The 23,334-nt window shown below is 44.8% G+C and overlaps 1 protein-coding gene across 5 annotated transcripts in view; it reads right to left on the bottom strand.

The window, feature by feature from the left end:
- EEA1 (early endosome antigen 1) overlaps window positions 1–23,334 on the bottom strand; it is a 206,943-nt gene that overhangs the window by 150,988 nt on the left and 32,621 nt on the right. For 2 of the 5 annotated variants that reach the window (XM_077265415.1, XM_077265418.1), the window contains exon 2: window positions 14,865–14,951. In XM_077265415.1, coding sequence (XP_077121530.1) covers window positions 14,865–14,951 — 87 coding nt within the window. Of the gene's footprint in view, window positions 1–13,239; window positions 13,369–14,864; window positions 14,952–23,334 lie in introns of those variants that run through there. The other 3 variants (XM_077265414.1, XM_077265416.1, XM_077265420.1) reach the window with 3 other exon arrangements.

Below are 23,334 nucleotides of genomic sequence, written 5' to 3'. Positions count from 1 at the left end.
TGGAAGCCAAGTCGCTGATTGGTCGTGGCAAAACGCCCACGTCCATTGCCACGACCAATCAGCAACGCGCACAGTCCGGAAGAAAATGGCCGCTCCTTACTCCCCGCACTCACTGCCCGGCGCCCACATGCACCCCTCCGGTCACCGCTCACACAGGGTTAATGCCGGTGGTAACGGACCGCGCTATGCCGCGGGTAACGCACTCCGTTACCGCTGCTATTAACCCTGTGTGACCAAGTTTTTTACTATTGACGCAGCCTATGCAGCGTCAATAGTAAAAACATCTAATGTTAAAAAAAATTTAAAAAATAAAAAATGATTATATACTCACCTACGCCGCCTTTCCCGCTCCTCGCGATGCAAGCGGCACGTTCCGGTGGCAAGGATAGTCTGGCAGAAGGACCTGCCATGACATCACGGTCATGTGACCACGACGTCATCACAAGTCCTGCGCATAAAGGACCTGCCGTGACGTCACGGTCATGTGACCGCGACGTCATCACACCCTGGGACCGGAAGCTGCCGCCTGCACCCCACACAGGCGACAGAGCTACAACGCGCCTGCGGAAGGTGAGTATATGTTTATTTTTTATTTTTTTAACCTGTGTCATACGTGGCTGGGCAATATACTACATGGGCTGTGCAATATACTACGTGGCTCTGTGCTGTATACTACGTCACTGGGCAACATACTACGTGGCTGGGCAATATACTACGTGGCTCTGTGCTGTATACTACGTCACTGGGCAATATACTACGTCACTGGGCAATATACTACGTCACTGGGCAATATACAATGTAACTGGGCAATATACTACGTGGCTGGGCAATATACTATGTGGCTGGGCAATATACTACGTGGCTGGGCAATATACTACGTGGCTGGGCAATATACTACGTGGCTGGGCAATATACTACGTGGACATACATATTCTAGAATACCCGATGCGTTAGAATCGGGCCACCATCTAGTGCATTATAATGCCCTCACAGGGTTAACCAAAGAAAGGATTCTACAGCGCGCTGTAAGTTTAGATACCCAGCACAATAATGCTTTATAATGCCCTCACGGGGTTAACCCAAGAAAGTATTCTACAGCGCGCTGTAAGTTTAGATGCACAGCACAATGCATTATAATGCCCTCACAGGGTTAACCAAAGAAAGGATTCTACAGCGCGCTGTAAGGGTAGATACACAGCAGGGCTGTGGAGTCGGAGTTAGTTTTGGTTGGAGTCGGAGTCGGTAGAAATGTACCGACTGACTCCAGCTTTTAAAAAAATGCATTAATATTTCATAATTGAACTTTCATATGAATTTTATAAATGTTACTCAAATATATATGTTCTATCAAACTATGAACAACAGTGATAAGTAGTGTTGAGCATTCCGATACCGCAAGTATCGGGTATCGGCCGATACTTGCGGTATCGGAATTCCGATACCGAGTTCCGATACTTTTGTGGTATCGGGAATCGGTATCGGATCCATATTCATGTGTAAAATAAAGAATTAAAATAAAAAATATGGATATACTCACCTCTCCGGCGGCCCCTGGATCTTACCGCTGTAACCGGGAGCCTCCGTTCCTAAGAATGAGCCCGTGAAGGGCCTTCGATGACGTCGCGGCTTCTGATTGGTCGCGTGACCGCTCATGTGACCGCTCACGCGACCAATCACAAGCCGCGACGTCATCGCAGGTCCTTCACGGGCTCATTCTTAGGAACGGAGGCTCCCGGTTACAGCGGTAAGGTCCAGGGGCCGCCGGAGAGGTGAGTATATCCATATATATCCATATACTCACCTCTCCGGCGGCCCCTGGACCTTACCGCTGTAACCGGGAGCCTCCGTTCCTAAGAATGAGCCCGTGAAGGACCTGCGATGACGTCGCGGCTTGTGATTGGTCGCGTGAGCGGTCACACGAGCGGCCACGCGACCAATCAGAAGCCGCGACGTCATCGAAGGCCCTTCACGCGCTCATTCTTAGGAACGGAGGCTCCCGGTTACAGCGGTAAGATCCAGGGAGAGGTGAGTATATCCATATTTTTTATTTTAATTCTTTATTTTACACATGAATATGGATCCCAGGGCCTGAAGGAGAGTTTCCTCTCCTTCAGACCCTGGGAACCATTCCGATACTTTGCGTCCCATTGAAATGCATTGGTATCGGGTATCGGTATCGGCGAGATCCGATATTTTGCCGGTATCGGCCGATACTATCCGATACCGATACCAATGCATATCGGAAGGTATCGCTCAACACTAGTGATAAGCAGTTCTGCTGGAGATAGAGACATTTCTTACTTCTTGTGCATCACTGTTCTCCACTGCCCTTATCTAATCTTATACTTGGTTAACCTCATGCTGCCCCAACCCCCCTACTTACAATGTATGAAACTGAAAGTGAAAATGTGTTGCAAATTCTTAGTAGTAAAGATCCTCTTCTAGACTAGATGTTTACTAGGTGTGCGTCTTCCAAGCACCTCACAGCTGCTACTCAGAAAAGGAAGACTGTAAGAAGTATTATCCTTTCAACAAACTTTGCATCAGTTAACTGTGAGTACATGAGGAATAACAGTATTACTGACCACTATATCAGTTGTACGACCTGACAATTTTGTACAATTGTTTTTAGGAAAAACAATTGTCATTTGGATTGTGAATGCAGAATTAAAAACCTGAGAATGTCAAAGAAGCGTCACATTAAATCAGCTGTATTTGAACATTTTACCATCACTCAAGACAGAAAACATTATGTCTGTCAGTGTATGACAAATGATCCAGACGAAAACAAATGCTGTGAAGCCAAGATCAGTGCATATTCAGGCAAAGATAAAAATGCTCCTACCAGAGCTTCTAATCTAAAGAGACATTTAGGCCATGTGCACACGTTCAGTATTTTTCACGTTTTTTTGCTATAAAAACGTGATAAAAACGGGAAAAAACGCTAATATATGCCTCCCATTATTTTCAGTGTATTCCGCATTTTTTGTGCAAATGTAGCCTTTTTTTCCGCGAAAAAAATCGCATCGCAGAAAAAAAAGCAACATGTTCATTAAAATGCGGAATTGCAGGGGATTCCGCACACCTAGGAGTGCATTGATCTGCTTACTTCCCGCACGGGGCTGTGCACACCATGCGGGAAGTAAGCAGATTATGTGCGGTTGGTACCCAGGGTGGAGGAGAGGAGACTCTCCTCCACGGACTGGGCACCATATAATTGGTCCAAAAAAAAAAAGAATTAAAATAAAAAATAGTCATATACTCACCTTCGATGTCTTCCAGCCTCTCAGCTGCATGCTGCCGCTTCGGTTTCTATAGCTGGTGTGCGGTGAAGGACCTGCGATGACATCACGGTCTTGTGATTGGTCGAGACCGGTCATGTGACCGCTCACGTGACCGCGACATCATGGAAGGTCCTGAACCACACCGGCATTTATAGGAACGGACGCTTGCAGGTGAGTATAACCATTTGTTTTATTTTTTTTATTATTTTTAAACATTCTTTTACTATAGATGCTGCATAAGCAGCATCTATAGTAAAAAGATGGTCACACTTGTCAAACGCTATGTTTGACAAGTGTGACCAACCTGTCAGTCAGTGTTCCAAGCGATGCTACAGATCGCTTGGAAAACTTTAGCATTCTGCAAGCTAATTACGCTTGCAGAATGCTAAAAAAACGCAAAAAACCGCAAAAAAAAAAAACCGCAAAAAAAAACGCAAAAAAAAAAAAAATGCGGATTTCTTGCAGAAAATTTCCGGTTTTCTTCAGGAAATTTCTGCAAGAAATCCGGACGTGTGCACATACCCTTACAGTGCTTTCATCCCGAAGTACTGAAAGCAGTGGATGAGAAAGACTGCATCCAAACCAATGAACCGGTGCCCAGCTTTTCCAGCCAAACAAAGGAGCAGAGAACTTTGCAGCCATCAGTTGCAAGATATTTTGTCAGTGACAAAGTTACTGTGACAATGACAGTAGATACATTTAAAAAAAAGATCATAGAGCTTGTTGTAAAGGATAGTGTGCCTATTTCATTATTTTCACGACCAGCTTTTATGTGTCTGAATGGGGAAATGGCCCGCAAGCTTGGTGTTTCTCTGGAGAGAGTATTAGAAAATTAGTAATCGAAGAAGCTTTTAAACAAAAGGAAGAACTTAAAAAAACTCTCAAGGGATGCTTCCTGTTTCTTAAAATGGATGCCTGCACACGTCACAGAGTGAACTATTTTGCCATCAATGTCTGATTTGTTTGTGACAAAAATGAAATAGTTACCAAGACATTGGCAGTAAAAGACACCAAAGCTTATCACACCAGTGAGTTTCTCCAGGTCTTGGTGGAAAAGGTTCTGCAAGACTATGAACTTAAAAAAGAGCAAGTTCTTTCTGTCGTAGCTGACAATGCTTCAAATATGATAAGTACTATTAAGCTAATGAATGAGAGTAATGATGGTGACCAGCAGCTAGAAGAACATTCTGGGTCCACAGACACAGAAATGTTTGAAATAGAGGAACTCAGTATTGTAACTGAGGAGCAAACTGAAGTTGCTTCAGATGACCAGCAACATGATAGTTTAGATGATCTTGTTAAAACTGTGTCAATACGTTCTATCATTCATCACATGCGCTGTGTTGTGCATACACTACAGCTGGCTATAAGAGACAGTCTGCAAGAAGGACATGCTGCTGCACTGATTGGCAAGGTGAGAAAATTGGCTACTGTTGCCAGAACCCCTAAAGTTGACTCAATTTTGAAGAGACGTGCTGGAAAAGGGGCAATTATTGATCAAGCCACACGATGGGGCAGTACTTACTTAATGATTCAGCGCTTGGTTGAACTGAAAACCTTTCTTGTAGACATGGCTAACCCTCAACTGACGCTAAATGAAAGTCAGTGGAATCAGGTGACTGAGCTGGAAAAATTGCTAGAGCACACATTTACAGTGACTAAAAAATTACAAGCAGAGGACTTAACTCCAGGTATTTTCTTAAAGGAGTGGATGAACCTGATGTTTCGCTTGTCCCAAAGGGTTAATTGCAAGTGGCATTGCTACATCAATGAAAGGAGAGGAGCTACTATTACAAAATAACATTCTTTTGGCAGCTGTTTATGTAGACCCAATGCATCGGATTCTTCTAGATGATCAACAGCTAACTAAAGGAAAAGAAGCTCTGTTTGAAATAGCAGAAAGGATGAAAGGGTTGCCGAACAGTCAGGAGGAACAAGACGAATTTGGTCGTCCTGCCACATCTTCACCCTCATCAACTGATGAAGAATTTAATTTCGAAAAATATTTGGATCACAAGGACCGTGCAAAGTGTTCCCGCATAGAAGAAGAGTCATCCCCATCAAAGAACACAGTCAGTACATTTCAGCAGAATTTTTCATGTGCACTAAAAGAAATTGAGAAATTTGACCGTTCATAAAAAATAACAGTCAACAAGCGATTCTTCTGTATCCTGACATTGTCGGAGATGTTGCCCGAGTGGTTACTGCTTTGTCACCAACCCAAGTTAGTGTAGAGAGGTTGTTCTCTGCTCTCAAAATAATTAGATCAGATTTGAGGGCATCCATGAAGGAGGATCTGACAGAGGCAATACTTTTTCTGAGGACAAATTTATAGATTTCTTTTTATTAACTGCATAACAGTGTTTATTGCATATTTACTTACAAGAGTTTAGAAAAGTTTAGAAAAGTTATTTGGTATATTCTAATTGTATTCTAATAAATATAGTTTTTGCTCTAAGTGGTCTGATTACTTATATGATGGTGAGAAACTGAATAAAGCACGATGTTAATATTTTACAACAGTAAATTTATTGTTACGAATTGGCCATTTATGAAGGAGTCGGAGTCGGAACCTGATAAAATCCAGGAGTCGCAACTGTGGCTTACCGACTCCACAGCCCTGGTACACAGCACAATAATGCATTATAATGGCCTCACAGGGTTAACCAAAGAAAGGATTCTACAGCGCTGTAAGTGTAGATACACAGCACAATAATCTACTATATAATTGTCTAAGGGTCACTTCCGTCAGTCTGTCCTCCTGTCTGTCATGGATATTCATTGGTCATGGCCTCTGTCTGTCATGGAAATCCAAATCGCTGATTGGTCGCGCAAAGCAGCCACGACCAATCAGCGACTGGCACAGTCCGGAAGAAAATGGCCGCTCCTTACTCCCCGCAGTCAGTGCCCGGCGCCCGCATACTCCCCTCCACTCACAGCTAACACAGGGTTAATGCCGGCGGTAACGCAATCCGTTACCGCTGCTATTAACCCTGTGTGTCCCCAACTTTTTACTATTGACGCTGCCTATGCGGCATCAATAGTAAAAAAAATGTAATGTTAAAAATAATTTAAAAAAAAAACCTGCTATACTCGCCCTCCGTAGCTCGCGCCGGCCGCCATCTTCCGTTCCCGGCGATGCATTGCGAAATTACCCAGAAGACTTAGCGGTCTCACGAGACCGCTAAGTCATCTGGGTAATTTCGCAATGCATCCTGGAACGGAAGATGGCGGCAGCTGCGAGCCCATCGCCAGAGCGCCGTTGGATCCCAGGGGGTGAGTATGTAACTATTTTCTATTTAAATTTTTATTTTTTTTTTTAACAGGGATATGGTGCCCACACTGGTAAATACTGCGTGGGCTGCGTTATATACTACATGGCTGCTATATACTACGTGGGCAGTACTATATACTACAAGGCTGCTATATACACTAAGTGGGCAGTACTATATACTACATGGCTGCTATATACTACATGGCTGCTATATACTACGTGGGCAGTACTATATACTACAAGGCTGCTATATACACTACGTAGGCAGTACTATATACTACATGGCTGCTATATACTACGTGGACAGTACTATATACTACATGGCTGCTATATACTATGTGGGCAGTACTATATACTACATGGCTGTTATATACTACGTGGGCAGTGTTATAAACTACATGGCTGCTGTATACTACGTGGCCAGTGTTACATAATAATAAATAATAATCTTTATTTTTATATAGCGCTAACATATTCTGCAGCGCTTTACAGTTTTTCACACATTATCATCACTGTCCCCGATGGGGCTCACAATCTAAATTCCCTATCAGTATGTCTTTGGCCTGTGTTTGTACTCCGTGGGCTGTGCTATATATTGCGTGGCCTGTGTTATATACTACGTAACTGGGCAATATACTACGTGGCTGTGCTGTATACTATGTCGCTGTGCAATATACTACGTGGCTCAGTGCTGTATACTACGTTACGTGGCTGTGCAATATACTACGTCACTGGGCAATATACTACGTCACTGGGCAATATACTACGTCACTGGGCAATATACTACGTCACTGGGCAATATACTACCTCACTGGGCAATATACTACGTGGACATGCATATTCTAGAATACCCGATGCGTTAGAATCGGGCCACCATCTAGTGCATTATAATGCCCTCATGGGGTTTACCAAACAAAGGATTCTACAGCGCTGTAAAGCCTAAGTCACACTAAACGACTTACCAACGATCACGACCAGCGATACGACCTGGCCGTGATCGTTGGTAAGTCGTTGTGTGGTCGCTGGGGAGCTGTCACACAGACAGCTCTCTCCAGCGACCAACGATCAGGGGAACGACTTCGGCATCATTGAAACTGTCTTCAACGATGCCGAAGTCCCCCTGCAGCACCTGGGTAACCAGGGTAAACATCGGGTTACTAAGTGCAGGGCCGCGCTTAGTAACCCGATATTTACCCTGGTTACCATTGTAAAAGTAAAAAAAAAAAAAAACACTACATACTCACATTCTGATGTCTCTCACGTCCCCCGCCGGCGTCCACAGGGTTAAAACTGCTTTCGGCAAGAGCGCTGCTAATATGCAGGCGCTGCTGCCGAGAGCTTCCCTGCACTGAATGTGTCAGCGCCAGCAGTAACAGCGGCGACGTCACCGCTGTGCTCTGCTTTACGGCCGGCACTGACACAGTCAGTGCAGGGAAGCTCTCGGCCGAAAGCAGTTTTAAAGGGCCACTGTCACCCCCCTCCAGCCGTTATAAACTAAAAGAGCCACCTTGTGCAGCAGTAATGCTGGGGGAGCGTCTGAACAGCGCAGTGCGCATGCCCAGGAACCCCAGCCCTGCACTGTGCATAATGAATAACACAGTGCGGGGCGGGGATTCAGCAACAGGGTTGCCACACTGCCCGCACAGGCGCAGTCAGGCACCCTGGATCTGACCTATGACGGACAATGAAGACTGCGCCTGCCCCAGGCAGGCACGCACGCACGCACAGCGCAGGCGCCGGATTTAAGAAGAAACAGCGCGCAGGGGGCGGCGACCACATCCCCAGAAGAGAAGAGTGACGGCCGTTGGGAGATTCACCGAGGAAGCTTCGGACCGCCTCCAGGTCTAAGGACAGGTTATTTTGTACAAATTTTAAAACGCTTTATTGAGGGAATAACTGAATCAAAAACTAAAAGAGCCACCTTGTTAGATTGCAGCATTACTGCTGCACAAGGTGGCTCTTTTAGTTTATAACGGCTGGAGGGGGGTGACAGTGGCCCTTTAACCCTGTGGACGCCGGGGGACGTGACAGACATCAGAATGTGAGTATGTACTGGTTTTTTTTTAACTTTAAGTCACTACTCAACCCAAGAGAGCAGGCCCCAACCACAGATCTCCGCGCTGACGATCTGGCCAATTACTTCAAAGAAAAAATTGACCACATTCGACAGGAAGTCATCTCCCAATCTCTTCATACCAGGCACTGTCCTCCCTCCCCCACTGCATCTAGTTCACTTTCTGACTTTGAACCAGTTACAGAAGAAGAAGTAAGCAGGCTCCTTGCATCTTCTCGCCCGACCACTTGCACCAGTGACCCCATTCCGTCACATCTCCTCCAGTCCCTTTCCCCGGCTGTCACCTCTCACATAACAAAAATATTTAACCTTTCCCTCACTTCCGGTATTTTTCCCTCCTCATTTAAGCATGCCATCATACATCCATTACTTAAAAAACCCTCCCTCGACCAAAATTGTGCCGCTAATTATAGACCTGTTTCTAATCTTCCCTTCATCTCTAAACTCCTGGAACGCCTGGTCCACTCCCGTCTTACCCGCTATCTCTCAGATAACTCTCTTCTCGACCCTCTTCAATCTGGCTTCCGCTCTTTACACTCTACTGAAACTGCCCTCACTAAAGTCTCTAATGACCTACTAACAGCTAAATCTAATGGTCACTACTCCATGCTAATTCTCTTGGATCTCTCCGCAGCATTCGACACTGTGGATCATCAGCTCCTCCTCACTATGCTCCGCTCCATCGGCATCAAGGACACCGTTCTCTCTTGGTTCTCCTCCTATCTCTCTGACCGATCCTTCGCTGTATGTTTTGCTGGTTCCTCCTCCTCTCCCCTTCCCCTTACTGTTGGGGTTCCTCAAGGATCAGTCCAAGGCCCCCTCCTCTTCTCTTTGTATACTGCCCCTATTGGACAAAAAATCAGTAGATTTGGTTTCCAGTACCATCTCTATGCTGATGACACCCAATTATACACCTCTTCTCCTGCTTTCACTCCGACCTTCTTAGAAAACACCAGTGATTGTCTTACCGCTGTCTCTAACATCATGTCCTCCCTCTATCTGAAACTTAACCTGTCAAAAACTGAACTCCTTGTGTTCTCTCCCTCTACTAACCTACCTTTGCCTGACATTGCCATCTCCGTGTGCGGTTCCACCATTACTCCCAAGCAACATGCTCGCTGCCTTGGGGTCATCCTTGATTCCGAGCTTTCATTCACCCCCCACATCCGATCACTGGCTCGCTCTTCTTATCTGCATCTCAAAAATATTTCTAGAATTCGCCCTTTTCTTACTTTCGACTCTGCAAAAACTCTTACTGTCTCACTTATTCATTATCGTCTGGACTATTGTAACTCTCTACTAATCGGCCTCCCTCTTACCAAACTCTCCCCGCTCCAATCTGTCCTGAATGCTGCTGCCAGGATCATATTCCTCACCAACCGTTACACCGATGCCTCTACCTTGTGCCAGTCATTACACTGGCTACCCATCCACTCCAGAATCCAGTACAAAACTACTACCCTCTTCCACAAAGCACTCCATGGCTCAGCACCACCCTACATCTCCTCTCTGGTCTCAGTCTACCACCCTACCCGTGCCCTCCGCTCCGCTAATGACCTCAGGTTAGCATCCTCAATAATCAGAACCTCCCACTCCCGTCTCCAAGACTTTACACGTGCTGCGCCGATTCTTTGGAATGCACTACCTAGGTTAATACGATTAATCCCCAATCCCCACAGTTTTAAGCGTGCCCTAAAAACGCATTTGTTCAGACTGGCCTACAGCCTCAACGCATTAACCTAACTATCCCTGTGTGGCCTAATTAAAATTAAAAAAAAAAAAAAAAAACATAATCAGGTTCCTCGTATCGTGTTCTCATACACTTTATGCAGTTAATAGCCCTCTGTGTCTGTACTGCTACATACAGTATTTATGCAGTTAACTGGTTCATGCAGCTTTACATGAACACCCGAGCCTTACACTATGGCTGGTCCAAATAACTAAAGCAATTGTTACCATCCACCTCTCGTGTCTCCCCTTTTCCTCATAGTTTGTAAGCTTGCGAGCAGGGCCCTCATTCCTCCTGGTTTCTGTTTTGAACTGTGATTTCTGTTATGCTGTAATGTCTATTGTCTGTACAAGTCCCCTCTATAAGTTGTAAAGCGCTGCGGAATATGTTGGCGCTATATAAATAAAATTATTATTATTATTATTATTAACTTTTACAATGGTAACCAGGGTAAATATCGGGTTACTAAGCGCGGCCCTGCGCGTGCCCCTGATGAGTCTCCCAGACGGGAGAGGAAACGCGTAGGGAAGGTTACCCTTTGTTTGGTGGGTACAATTATTGAGCCTGACTTGGGGACTGCCCTTGTCAGGGCGGTAGTAACACAGGGGCACGACCGGGGTAGGATAGTAAACATTTCCCCTTTCCCCTGTGTACAAATGAAAGTTCCTGATATGAGAGAACATGAAGCGACTGATTTGGTGAGATAAAACCATTTTTTTATTCAGCACTGGTATTTTGAGCACTGTTTGCACTTTAGCACATTTATCGTCCATGAAACGGTTTTATATTGATCTCAAGGTAAGACATACATTTAAAGACACATCCCTACAAGCTATAGTTTGCATTCTGAACCATTAGCATTAACCCCTTAATGACTGGGCCAAATGTTTCAAATCTGCCCAGTGTACGTTTTGTGTGGGAATAACTTTAGAACACTTCAACAGATCTCTTCAATTTTGAGATTAGTTTTTTCATGACACATTGTACTTTATGTTAATAGTTAATTTATGTGGATATTTTCTGGCACAAAAAAATCCAAAAATTAGCAATTGTCAAACTCTGAATGATTATCCATTTAATCCAGTCAAACCAGTCATGCCACAGAAAATAGTCATGAAATAACATTTCCCTCATGCCTGCTTTACATCAGCACCATTTTTAAAATATCCTTTTATTTTGTTAGGATGTTAGAAGGTTTAAAATTGTAGCAGCAATTCTTCATTTTTTTTTTTCAAGGAAGTTTACAAAACTTGCTTTTTTAGGGACCTGTTCACTTTTGAAGTGACTTTGGAGGACCTATATGTCCTAAAATCCCCAAACGTGAAACCATTTTAAAAACAGCGCCCCTCCTCATATTCAAAACTGCTGTCAGGTAGTTTATTAACCATTCGGGTGCTTTTCGGGAATACAAACTGACATGACATGGAGGAGAAATTGTATTTTTACCACCTAAATGTTGCTAACTTCTGAACAAGTCACTATACCCGGCAGACTCTGAGGCCGCTATTTGGTCGTGAATTGCCATGGCAAACATCAGGACCACACAATCATGATCTCAGGATGCTTATGGGGATAAAGAGGGAGCCCCCACACTCTGTTAAACATTTAGATGCCATAGTCACTATTGACAGCAGGATTTAACGGGTTAAAAAGCCATGGTTGGTGCCAAAACCAATCCAGGCTGATAGAGCAAGGTGTCGGCTATAGTGTACAGTGGACAGCTGCTGCATTTTCACCAGTCAGGACATGCTATTGTCTGATAGCGGAGGTCAGGAAAAAGATGTATTGGTGGTCACTAAGGGGTTAACAGTATTAATTTTGCCTATGGTAGGGACGTACGTCATAATGACATTATATACACGGTCTGTCTGTAAAAAGGAATGGGCCAGAACCGCTAATGACCATAAACAATAGGTAATAACCAAAGAAACTATCGGGCTGCCAGAGGAAGAACAATGCCGGTAACATATCCAAATCATTTTTTAGAGAAACTTAATTTTTAGCCAGGAAAACAATTACTCTCCACTGGATGGCTCAAAGACCTCAAACAGTTAATAGATGGAAAGCTCCGCTCAATACTGCTATATCATAGGAGAAAGTCATATTGGATAATACAGCCTTTAACCATTGACCCTGAAGTAACAGTCGTTCACTTTGTTCTTCTCCTTTCCTTTTTCTGTGCCTTATATCTATTGTCATCGATGTCGGGATAGAGATCTAGCGCCTAGTACTCTCTGGCCTTGTGCTTGGGGGACTCTATTCATCAGGCCAGATAGCTCATTTAGGGCAGAGACAGACTGCCGTATTTCTCCTGCGACAACCCCATGGTAAACCTGGTACTGGCTGTCGGCTCTCCTGACCGGAGCTTGACAGCTGCATAGAAGTACATCATACTGTCTTGCTCAGGTCAGGAGAGGTGCCAGGCCAGTCCGTGCAGTGCGATGTGATCCTCGCACGAGTTGTACGGCAGTCTGTCTCTGCCCTTAGCCTGAGAGTTACATTCCACACGAATATATTTCCAGGTTGTAACAATATGTTTTTATACATGATCGCTTATCTAACTGCGTACATTGGTTGTATTAATTTATTGCTGTTTCTTGCAACAAGGTAAATAAAGCAGATTAAAACAAAATATATCTCCAAAACTATTTTACTCCAAACCCCGCTGAGACATTATTAATTATCGCACGCTGCAATGCATCACCGAAACAAATGATCTGCCAATAGATTCAGAGAACATAAAGAGCCACAGAGAACCCACCAAATCTGAGCAAGGCTGCCACATGCCGATCTGGAGACATAGCTTAGGCTTGAAGGAGGAACCAAAGAGCCCAGAAGCAAGGAAGCGGAGCTAGAACTATGAAATCTAGAGACCCACAGTTGCGTCGGGAGGATCACTGGATGGCTGCTGTCTCCTTGTTCCTGACTCCGCATGCTCGCTCTCGTAATGCTCAGCGAGCTCAGGGGCAGTGATATACATTTTCATGCATAAAGGACAGATGAATCCCTGTAGGACGAATATATAAAACTCCATACTCAATATGTTAAATGGTTAATTGAACTTTATAGAAGGGCCGTGTTTGATACCGTGAACAGGAAGACGTTATAGGTTCATGAGGACCACAAATAATAATGAGACAGATTTGGGTAAAAAAATACAACAGGTTCTCAAATATGTCTTGTGATTTAAGGGTTCATCAAAGACCATCATAACTGGAAAAAGTTGGTTAAAAACATGCAATTTATTATATTATTGCTTGTCACCAGATAAAAAAAAAAGTTATTATATTGCTTAAAGGTAACCTGTCACCAGTTTTGGCTGATATAAGATATGGCCACCTCCTTTCAGGGCTGATATACAGCATTCTGGAATGCTGTAGATAAGCCCCCGATCCGACCTAAAAGATAAGAAAAATAAGTTATATTATACTCAGCTGGGGGCACGGTCCGGTCCGATGGGCGTCGCAGGTCCGGGTCCTCCCATCTTCTTGCGATGCCGCCCTCCTGTTGCTTCATCGCTCCCTGGCATCGCACTCCTGCGCAGGCATACTTATCTGTCCTGTTGAGGGCAGAGTAAAGTCCTGTAGTGCGCACACGCTGGGCCTCTCTGACCTTTCCCAGCACCTGCTCACTGCAGTACTTTACTCTGCCCTCAACAGGACAGGTAAGTACGCCTGCGCAGGAGCGCGATGCCAGGGAGCGATGAAGCAACAGGAGGGCGGCATCGCAAGATGGGAGAACCCGGACCCAGACCTGCGACACCCATTGGACCTGACCGTGCCCCCAGGGGAGTATAATATAACTTGTTTTTCTTATCTTTTAGGTCGTACCAGGGGCTTATCTACAGCATTACAGAATGCAGTAGATAAGCCCTGAAAGGCAGTGGCCGCATCTTATATTGGCCAAAACTGCTGATAGGTTCCCTTTAAAGCTTGTTGCCTTGGAAAGGGTCCTCCTCTGCTAGACTGCAGCATTGGACTGTCCTCCTGGGCAATGAGCGCACTGCTTACAAGCTCTTACTAATAGAGCTTGTAAGCACTGCTCTAAGGCAGACAGTTCGCATTGTTGGCTCCTGATCCCTGTCCGCTTTAGTGCTTCTGTGCTCCTCTGATGCTACAGAGGCAAAGCTATAGGCAGGATCAGAGACAGCATGGCTGTGGCCAACGGAGCAACAATGCCCATGGTCCAAACCTTCAATCAAGTGGGAAGCTGGGTGCCTGAAGAGTTGTCCGCTCATGAACAATTACATTATGTCAGAAGTAAAAACTGAAGAAAAAGATAACATAACATGTCATATAACTGGTGATTTTGTCCATCACAGATTTTCACCACTTTTTGCCAAATGGTCAGCCTTTTCCTGACACATGAAATATGAAATCAAACACAAAAACATCACAGGCATCTGTAAAAACCTCCATCTGGCATACATATACTCAGGTCAAAGCATTAGGACTTGATAAAGTGAGATCTATAGGCAGGATAAAAAGTATACGCCTAATTTACCTCTGAAGTGCTTTCATCGTTAACAGTGTTTCCAGGAGTTGCAGAAGATTCAGATTCCGCATTCTGAGCTCCAACTCTCCCAGGAGTCTAAAATAAAAGAGAGAAAATAGTAAAATCCTTACAAAAAGGAGCCAAGTTTTTTTTTATTTCACGGCCGGAGTGACGTCACTAATGCATGTTACCAGCCGCCATTTTATTCTGTGCTCGTTGGCGCTCCTGGATTGCTCCAGCGTCTGCTGGGTGAGCCGGAAGTCACTACTAGGAGAGCCAGAACGGGGCCTTCATAGGACGGATTTGGTCAGTTAGAAGTTGGGGTCACAAGATGGCGGAACAGGACCACAGCAGAAGACAGCGGCTGGTGTGTATTTTACTAAGGGCAGGGAACATGCGTTAGTGATACCACTTTGGCGAATAAATAAACCACCGGAGTGGTGGTTTAACCCCTTAGTGACGGAGCTCATTTTCACCTTAATGGTCACATTTTAGAAACCTGACCAGTGTCACTTTATGTGGTAATAACTCTGGATCCCACCGGTTCGGAGACCGTTTTCTCATGACATACTGTAATTCACAATAGAGGTAACATTTGTTTGACAAGACTTGCGCTTATTTGGGAACATATCGGAAATTTGGTGAAAATTTTGGACAAAAACCCCAGCAATTTTCAAAATTTCAATCTTTATATCCCTAAACCAGTCTGTCATGCTGTACAAAAAAATTAATAACATTTCCCATATGTCTACTTTACATCTGCATCATTTTTTACGTGACATTTTGCCAGAAGGGTTAAAAGTTTAGCACACATTTCGCATTTTTTCAACAAATTTACAAAACCTGTTTCTTTAGTGACATGTCCAGATTTCAATGGACCTTGAGGGGCCTATATATCGGAAACTCCTTAAAAGTGATACCACTTTAAAAACCGCACCACTCAAATACATCAAAAACTGATGCCAGGAAATTTATTAACCCACCATGTGCTACACAGGAATTAATGCAAAGTGGAAGGAAAACTAAATACATTTAAATATTTACCTCTAAAATGTTCCTTTAGCCCCAATTTTTTCACTTTTGCAAGAGGTGCCACCAAAAAGTGGGCCCCACGGTTTGTTACCAACTTTCTTTTGAGCACAGCAATACCCCACATGTAGTCAAAATTTTCTGTTTGCACAAACAGCAGGGAACGGGGAAAGGAGCCACATTTGAATTTTGGAACACAAATTGGCTGAAATAGATTACGGCCAACATGTCACATTTGTAAGGTCCCTAAGGTGCCTAAACAGAAGAAACCCACCACAACTGACCCCATGTTGGAAACTACACCCCTCAAGGATTTTATCTAGGGGTATAGTGAGGATTTTAAACCCAAAGGTGCTACAGAGAATTTGATAAAATTAGGTCGTCATTCTGAATATGAATAGCGATTAGTGTTGAGAGCAAGTGCTCAGTACTTGAGTTTGCATCGGGTGCTCGGGTACGCACGGAGTATCACTGGTGCACGAGTGACATGTTCGAGTCCTTGCACCCGCATGTTTTGAGGCTGTTAGGCAATGCCCACATGTTTTTCGGGTTTCTAATAGCCACGAAACATGCAGGGCAGAGACTCGAGCATGCAAGTCGTGCACCCGTGATACTTGGTGCATACCCGAGTATTCTGTCCCCAGGGCTTGTGGCTGCAAATATGGCTCGGTGAGATGCTGAATCTCTTCACCCTACTTATAATTGGCGACGTTCGCAGATAGCTTATCTCAGCTGCAGGCACACATGTTATGAAGAATCCAGAAGAGACTTTGATTTCTTTAAGAATTCTTGTTGAATGAATACAAACAGCAGCAGCAGGTAAAAAAAGACTTTCTTCAGACAAGCTGAAAGCACATGTGCCTCTAATGAAGCCAAGATGGAGACAGACACAGGGAGAAGAAGGAAGTGACATGACACCCAGCAGAGGGAGACAAAAGGGACAAACTTCATGGAAAGGGAGGATTTAAGCTATGCAAAACACAGGAACACATAGCAACAATAAACAATATGAGAAACTGCAATACAGCGTGTAAAATGTACAGGACAGTCTGTAAAATGTCTCATTCATGGGACATAACACCGAGCACCCGATGCAAACTCGAGTAGCGAGGACTGGCGCTCAACACTAGTCATATAATCACCATATTTTTTTACCCTATGTCCAAACTTAACAGCAAAATATGTAAAGAAGTAAAAATTATAAAATTTAAAAAAAAATGTAATCTGACTGAGGGGATGACACAGAGATGATTTACTATTTAATTCTGATCACTGTGAAAGGACTTATCGCAGTGATCAAAAGTCTGGAACCAATAAGAAAATTCCCTGCTCTTGCCAGCAGGCATACCTTGGTGGCCGCACTGCGCATGCGCCCACCATTTTTTTTATGAACAGGAGGCAGAGAGCTAAGTGAAGGAGCAGGAAGGCCCTGAGATTTTCGGACTCTGGGGGGGGGCGCTATAGACTTATTCCCGATCGCCGCTTTAAAACGGTGATGAGGGAATAAGGCCCCTTAGCAGCCGGCAGTCGTTAAGGGGTTCAGTACAACATAGGAAACATCGAAGAGTAAAATGAAGAAAGTGTGTATTGATATAGCGTATCAATAGATAAGTGTAGGAATTGCTAAGCAATCATCTGCCTCTAACAGCCACGAGTGGGGTGGAGCTTTGCCCGTGGCTGTTAACCTGTTAAAGGGAATCTGTCTCCCCATTTTTGGCCTATAAGCTTCGGCCACCTCCATCAGGGGCTTATCTATAGCATTCTGTAATGCTGTAGATAAGCCCCGATGTAACCTGAAAGATAAGAAAATCAAGTTAGGTTATACTCACCTGGGGGGCAGTCTGGTGCGGTCCGGTCCATTGGGCGTCGCAGGTCCGGCGCCTTCCATCTTCATACGATGACGTCCTCTTCTTGGCTTCCTGCCGCGGCTCCGGCGCAGGCGTACTGATTTGCCCTGTTGAGGGCAGAGCAAAGTACTGCAGTGCGCAGGTGCCGGGCCTCTCTGACCTTTCCCGGCACCTGCACACTGCAGTACTTTGCTCTGCCCTCAACAGGGCAGACAAAGCACGCCTGTGCCGGAGCCGCGGCAGGAAGACAAGAAGAGGACGTCATCGTATGAAGATGGAAGGCGCCGGACCAGGACCGTGGAGCCCATTGGACCGGACTGTCCCTGGGTGAGTATAACCTAACTTGTTTTTCTTATCCTTCAGGTTACAACAGGGGATTATCTACAGCATTACAGAATGTAATGGTAGTGGCCGCAGCTTATAGGCTAAAAATGGGGTGACAGATTCCCTTTAAGTGCCACTGTTAATCTCTGACAGTTACATTTAATGGGCGCCGGCAAGGGAGCACATCATTCTATGACATCGCGGGGGACAGATGGTTCGCCATTACAGTCAGATCTACCTGTAAAAGCGAGCCTCTGTATCTGGAGTTCATAGCAGATCGTGATTTTCACTATACATAGTAGTGCTGATGTGCTGGCATTTATAGTACAAGCGATCTGATGTAACAAATACAATAAAAAGTAATGTTTTTAGAAAAGAGAAAAAAATAAAATCTAAAAATTTCAAATCACCCCGATTTTTCACCATTAAAAATAAAGCAATTAAAAAAGTATACATATTTGGTATTGCTGCATTATTAAGAGTCTGATCTATCAAAATATAACATACATTAATCCGATTGGTAAAAGGTGTAACAAGAAAAAACATTTAAATTTCCAAATTACTTTTTTTTGGCTGCTGCAACATTGCAATAAAAAGCAAGAGGCAAGAGATAATCAAAACATCATGTCTGTCTCAAATTGATATTAATAAAAATGTCAGGTTAGGGTGCAAAAAAATAAGCCCTCACACATCCTTGTATCCTAAAAATTGAAAGCATTTCATTTAAAAAAACTGACCGTCACATCCAAACATAGACTAAAGGCCCCGTCTCACTAAGCGATTTACCAACGATCACGACCAGCGATACGACCTGGCCGTGATCGTTGGTAAGTCGCTGTGTGGTCGCTGGGGAGCTGTCACACAGACAGCTCTCTCCAGCGACCAACGATCAGGGGAACGACTTCGGCATCGTTGAAACTGTCTTCAACGATGCCGAAGTCCCCCTGCAGCACCCGGGTAACCAGGGTAAACATCGGGTTACTAAGCGCAGGGCCGCGCTTAGTAACCCGATGTTTACCCTGGTTACCAAAAAAAACAAACAGTACATACTCGCCTTTCGGTGTCCAGGTCCCTTGCCGTCTGCTTCCTGCTCTGACTGAGATCCGGCCGTACAGTGAGAAGTGAGAGCAGCGGTGACGTCACTGCTGTGCTCTCACTTCTCACTGTACGGCCGGCAGTCAGTGAGAGCAGGAAGCAGACGGCAAGGGACCTGGACACCGAAAGGCGAGTATGTACTGTTTGTTTTTTTTGGTAACCAGGGTAAACATCGGGTTACTAAGCGCGGCCCTGCGCTTAGTAACCCGATGTTTACCCTGGTTACCAGTGAAGACATCGCTGGATCGGTGTCACACACACCGATTCAGCGATGTCAGCGGGGCCTCAACGACCAAAAAAAGGTCCAGGCCATTCCGACACGACCAGCGATCTCGCAGCAGGGGCCTGATCGCTGGTACGTGTCACACATAGCGAGATCGCTATGGAGGTCGCTGTTGCATCACAAAACTTGTGACTCAGCAGCGATCTCGCTATGTGAGACGGGGCCTTAAGTCTGAACAGGTGCTGAACCTTAGAGTAACCAACTCGTATACAGTCAAGTAGATAAGGCAGCACACTGCAGCGCTGCAACATGCAAACATGAAAACTGAACTGCATTACTGCACTAGAAATGTGAAAAATGAGAGCGTTTAGCACATAAAAATGGCCAATTTTATGTGTACCTGGTAGCCACTTTAGGGCATCTCTCGTATACCAGGTCCTACGCTTTCCTTTCCTCGCTGAGAATAAACGTCTCCATCTGAATGGGTACCTGTGAAAACCTCTTCCACAGAGAGAGAATGTTAGTCTAAGAAGAGGTTTTCACAGGTACCCATTCAGATGGAGACGTTTATTCTCAGCGAGGAAAGGAAAGCGTAGGACCTGGTATACGAGAGATGCCCTGAGGTGGCTACCAGGTACACATAAAATTGGCCATTTTTATGCGCTAAACGCTCTCATTTTTCATATTTCTAGTGCAGTAATGCAGTTCAGTTTTCATGTTTCATGTTTGCATGTTTCAGCGCTGCAGTGTGCTGCCTTATCTACTTGACTAAAAATTGAAAGCGTTGTGGATCTCGGAAAACAAGCAATTTTGTTTTGTTTTTTTAACCTCTTTCTCACCTCGGACGGGATAGTACGTCCGAGGTCAGATACCGCGCTTTGATGCAGGGCTCCGGCGGTTAGCCCACATCAAAGCCGGGACATGTCAGCTGTTTTGAACAGCTGACATATGCCTGCAATAGCGGCGGGTGAAATCGCGATTCACCTGCCGCTATTAACTAGTTAAATGCCGCTGTCAAACGCTGACATCGGCATTTAACTGGCGCTTCCGGCCGGGGGGCCGGAAATTAGCACATCGCCGACCCCCGTCACATGATCGGGGGTCAGCGATGCGTCAGAATGGTAACTATAGAGGTCCTTGAGACCTCTATGGTTACTGATGCCGGCCTGCTGTGAGCGCCCCCCTGTGGTCGGCGCTCATAGCAAGCCTGCATTTCTGCTGCATAGCACCGATCTGATGATCGCTGCTATGTAGCAGAGCTGATCCAGTTGTGCCAGCTTCTAGCCTCCCATGGAGGCTATTGAAGCATGGCAAAAGTAAAAAAGAAAAGTTAAAAAAAATGTGAAAAAAATAAAAAAAATATATAAAAAGTTTAAATCACCCCCCTTTCGCCCCATTCAAAATAAATCAATAAAAAACAAACAAAAAAAACCTACACATATTTAGTATCGCTATCAATAAAAAAAAGGATTAACCTGATCGCTAAACAGCATAGCAAGAAAAAAATTTGAAACGCCAGAATTACGTTTTTTTTGGCCGCCGCGACATTGCATTAAAATGCAATAACGGGCGATCAAAAGAAAGTATCTGCACCAAAATGCTATCATTAAAAACGCCAGCTCAGCACACAAAAAATAAGCCCTCAAACAAACCCAGATCATGAAAAATGGAGACGCTATGGGTATCGGAAAATGGCGCTTTTTTTTTTTTTTTTTTTTTTTTTTTTTTTTTTAGCAAAGTTTGGAATTTTTTTTTACCACGTAGATCAAAGAGAATCTAGTCATGTTAGGTGTCTATGAACTCGTACTGACCTGGAGAATCATAATGGCAGGTCGATTTTGGCATTTAGTGAACCTAGCAAAAAAGGCAAGCAAAAAAACAAGTGTGGGACTGCAATTTTTTTGCAATCTCACTGCACTTCTTCATTAAACTGGATTTTTACACAATAAATAATATCAGCAGAAAATGTACTAAAGGCTCCACCATAAAAGACCCCTTGACCCCTATCCTAGCCAGACAATCCTGTGGTTGAGCTTCTTTAGAGCAGCAGTCAAGCATGAGAACTGCCTCGCCTTACAAGCTCTATAGCTACAGAAAAGCAAAGTGAAGGCTTGTCGGGGGCATGCTGTATATTAGGTATAATGTCCCTTTGTGTGCCTGTGGCTATACATGAGCGTCTCCTTCCATGTGGTTTCCCCTATCAATAGGTTGGAAAGATATCTTACTGATCACAACTGCTCAGACCCCCATCAATCCCAAAATCAGGGTTCTTGAACCATAGCCTTGCAGCCTTTTCTTAAAAGTACGGTAGCTAAAGTGAGCATGCTTAACCTGTGCTCCATTATTGTCTATGGGACTGCCGGAGAAAAGATGACTGGAAGAGCAAATTCTACATCTCGATAATGACCCCAAGCATAGTGAAGTGAAAAGCCAAATGGTCTCTAGACAGGGCAACGATTCTAACCAAGAAAAGACTGCAGCTCTGGCTGATGCGACAACAGCTTCACACACGGCTGGTACCTGTTACTAGTAGACCAGAGCTGCCCATAAGTTATCTTTACAGACTCTATGGAGAACGAAGCACAAAAGTAGCAACGGTTCTTATCTGGCGATCCGGATAAATCTAGAGGTCATGATGGAATCTAGACAAACCTAGAAACTGTGGGATAATTTGCGGATTTACTTTCAGAATTAACGGATTAGCTTCCACTGATTTCAACAAGAATGTATCTGAATAACTGGGCAATAAAGCAGTGTTAATCACATTGGCTAGTTGGCTTCATTTAAGGCCCCGTCTCACATAGCGAGATCGCTAGCGAGATCGCTGCTGAGTCACAAGTTTTGTGACGCAACAGCGACCTCAGTAGCGATCTCGCTATGTGTGACACGTACCAGCGATCAGGCCCCTGCTGCGAGATCGCTGGTCGTGTCGGAATGGCCTGGACCTTTTTTTGGTCGTTGAGGCCCCGCTGACATCGCTGAATCGGTGTGTGTGACACCGATCCAGCGATGTCTTCACTGGTAACCAGGGTAAACATCGGGTTACTAAGCGCAGGGCCGCGCTTAGTAACCCGATGTTTACCCTGGTTACCAGCGTAAATGTAAAAAAAAAAAAAACAATACATACTCGCCTTCTGATGTCCGTCAGGTCCCTTGCCGTCTGCTTCCTGCTCTGACTGAGATCCGGCCGTACAGTGAGAGCGCAGCAGTGACGTCACCGCTGCGCTCTGCTCTCACTGTACGGCCGGATCTCAGTCAGAGCAGGAAGCAGACGGCAAGGGACCTGGACACCGAAAGGCGAGTATGTACTGTTTGTTTTTTTTGGTAACCAGGGTAAACATCGGGTTACTAAGCGCGGCCCTGCGCTTAGTAACCCGATGTTTACCCTGGTTACCCGGGTGCTGCAGGGGGACTTCGGCATCGTTGAAGACAGTTTCAACGATGCCGAAGTCGTTCCCCTGATCGTTGGTCGCTGGAGAGAGCTGTCTGTGTGACAGCTCCCCAGCGACCACACAGCGACTTACCAACGATCACGGCCAGGTCATATCGCTGGTCGTGATCGTTGGTAAATCGCTAAGTGAGACGGGGCCTTTATTCAGCCCCAACAAAAAAAAAAGTGGAAAAGGTAACGCAGTTTTTACATTGCTGCCATGTTCTGTTGGCTCATTTGTAAGAAGTGGCGGGCAAGTCACGAGTTATGCTTGGCTGCCGGGGACCAAACAGGACGTCTCTGGTTAAAACTGAAAATCAAAGCACATCCATAAATAAGTTAGAAAAAAAGCCTATCACTTTCAGAATTTTCTTAATTATCTATCTAAGAACCAGCCATGGAATCTGGTCAACATGTGAAAAACATAGCTTGCACCTGTCCACATGTGTCTGATTGGAAGTGATGGGCAGTTTTTTGTGTACACATGCTTTCTGATTGAGCACTCCACCCATCAGCCTATGGTGGTTTTAA

The sequence above is a fragment of the Ranitomeya variabilis genome, chromosome 5 (assembly GCF_051348905.1).
Source record: "Ranitomeya variabilis isolate aRanVar5 chromosome 5, aRanVar5.hap1, whole genome shotgun sequence".
Taxonomy (NCBI): Eukaryota; Metazoa; Chordata; class Amphibia; order Anura; family Dendrobatidae; genus Ranitomeya; species Ranitomeya variabilis.
The sequence above is the reverse complement of the archived record's forward strand: the minus strand, read 5'-3'. Positions and strand labels throughout refer to the sequence as shown.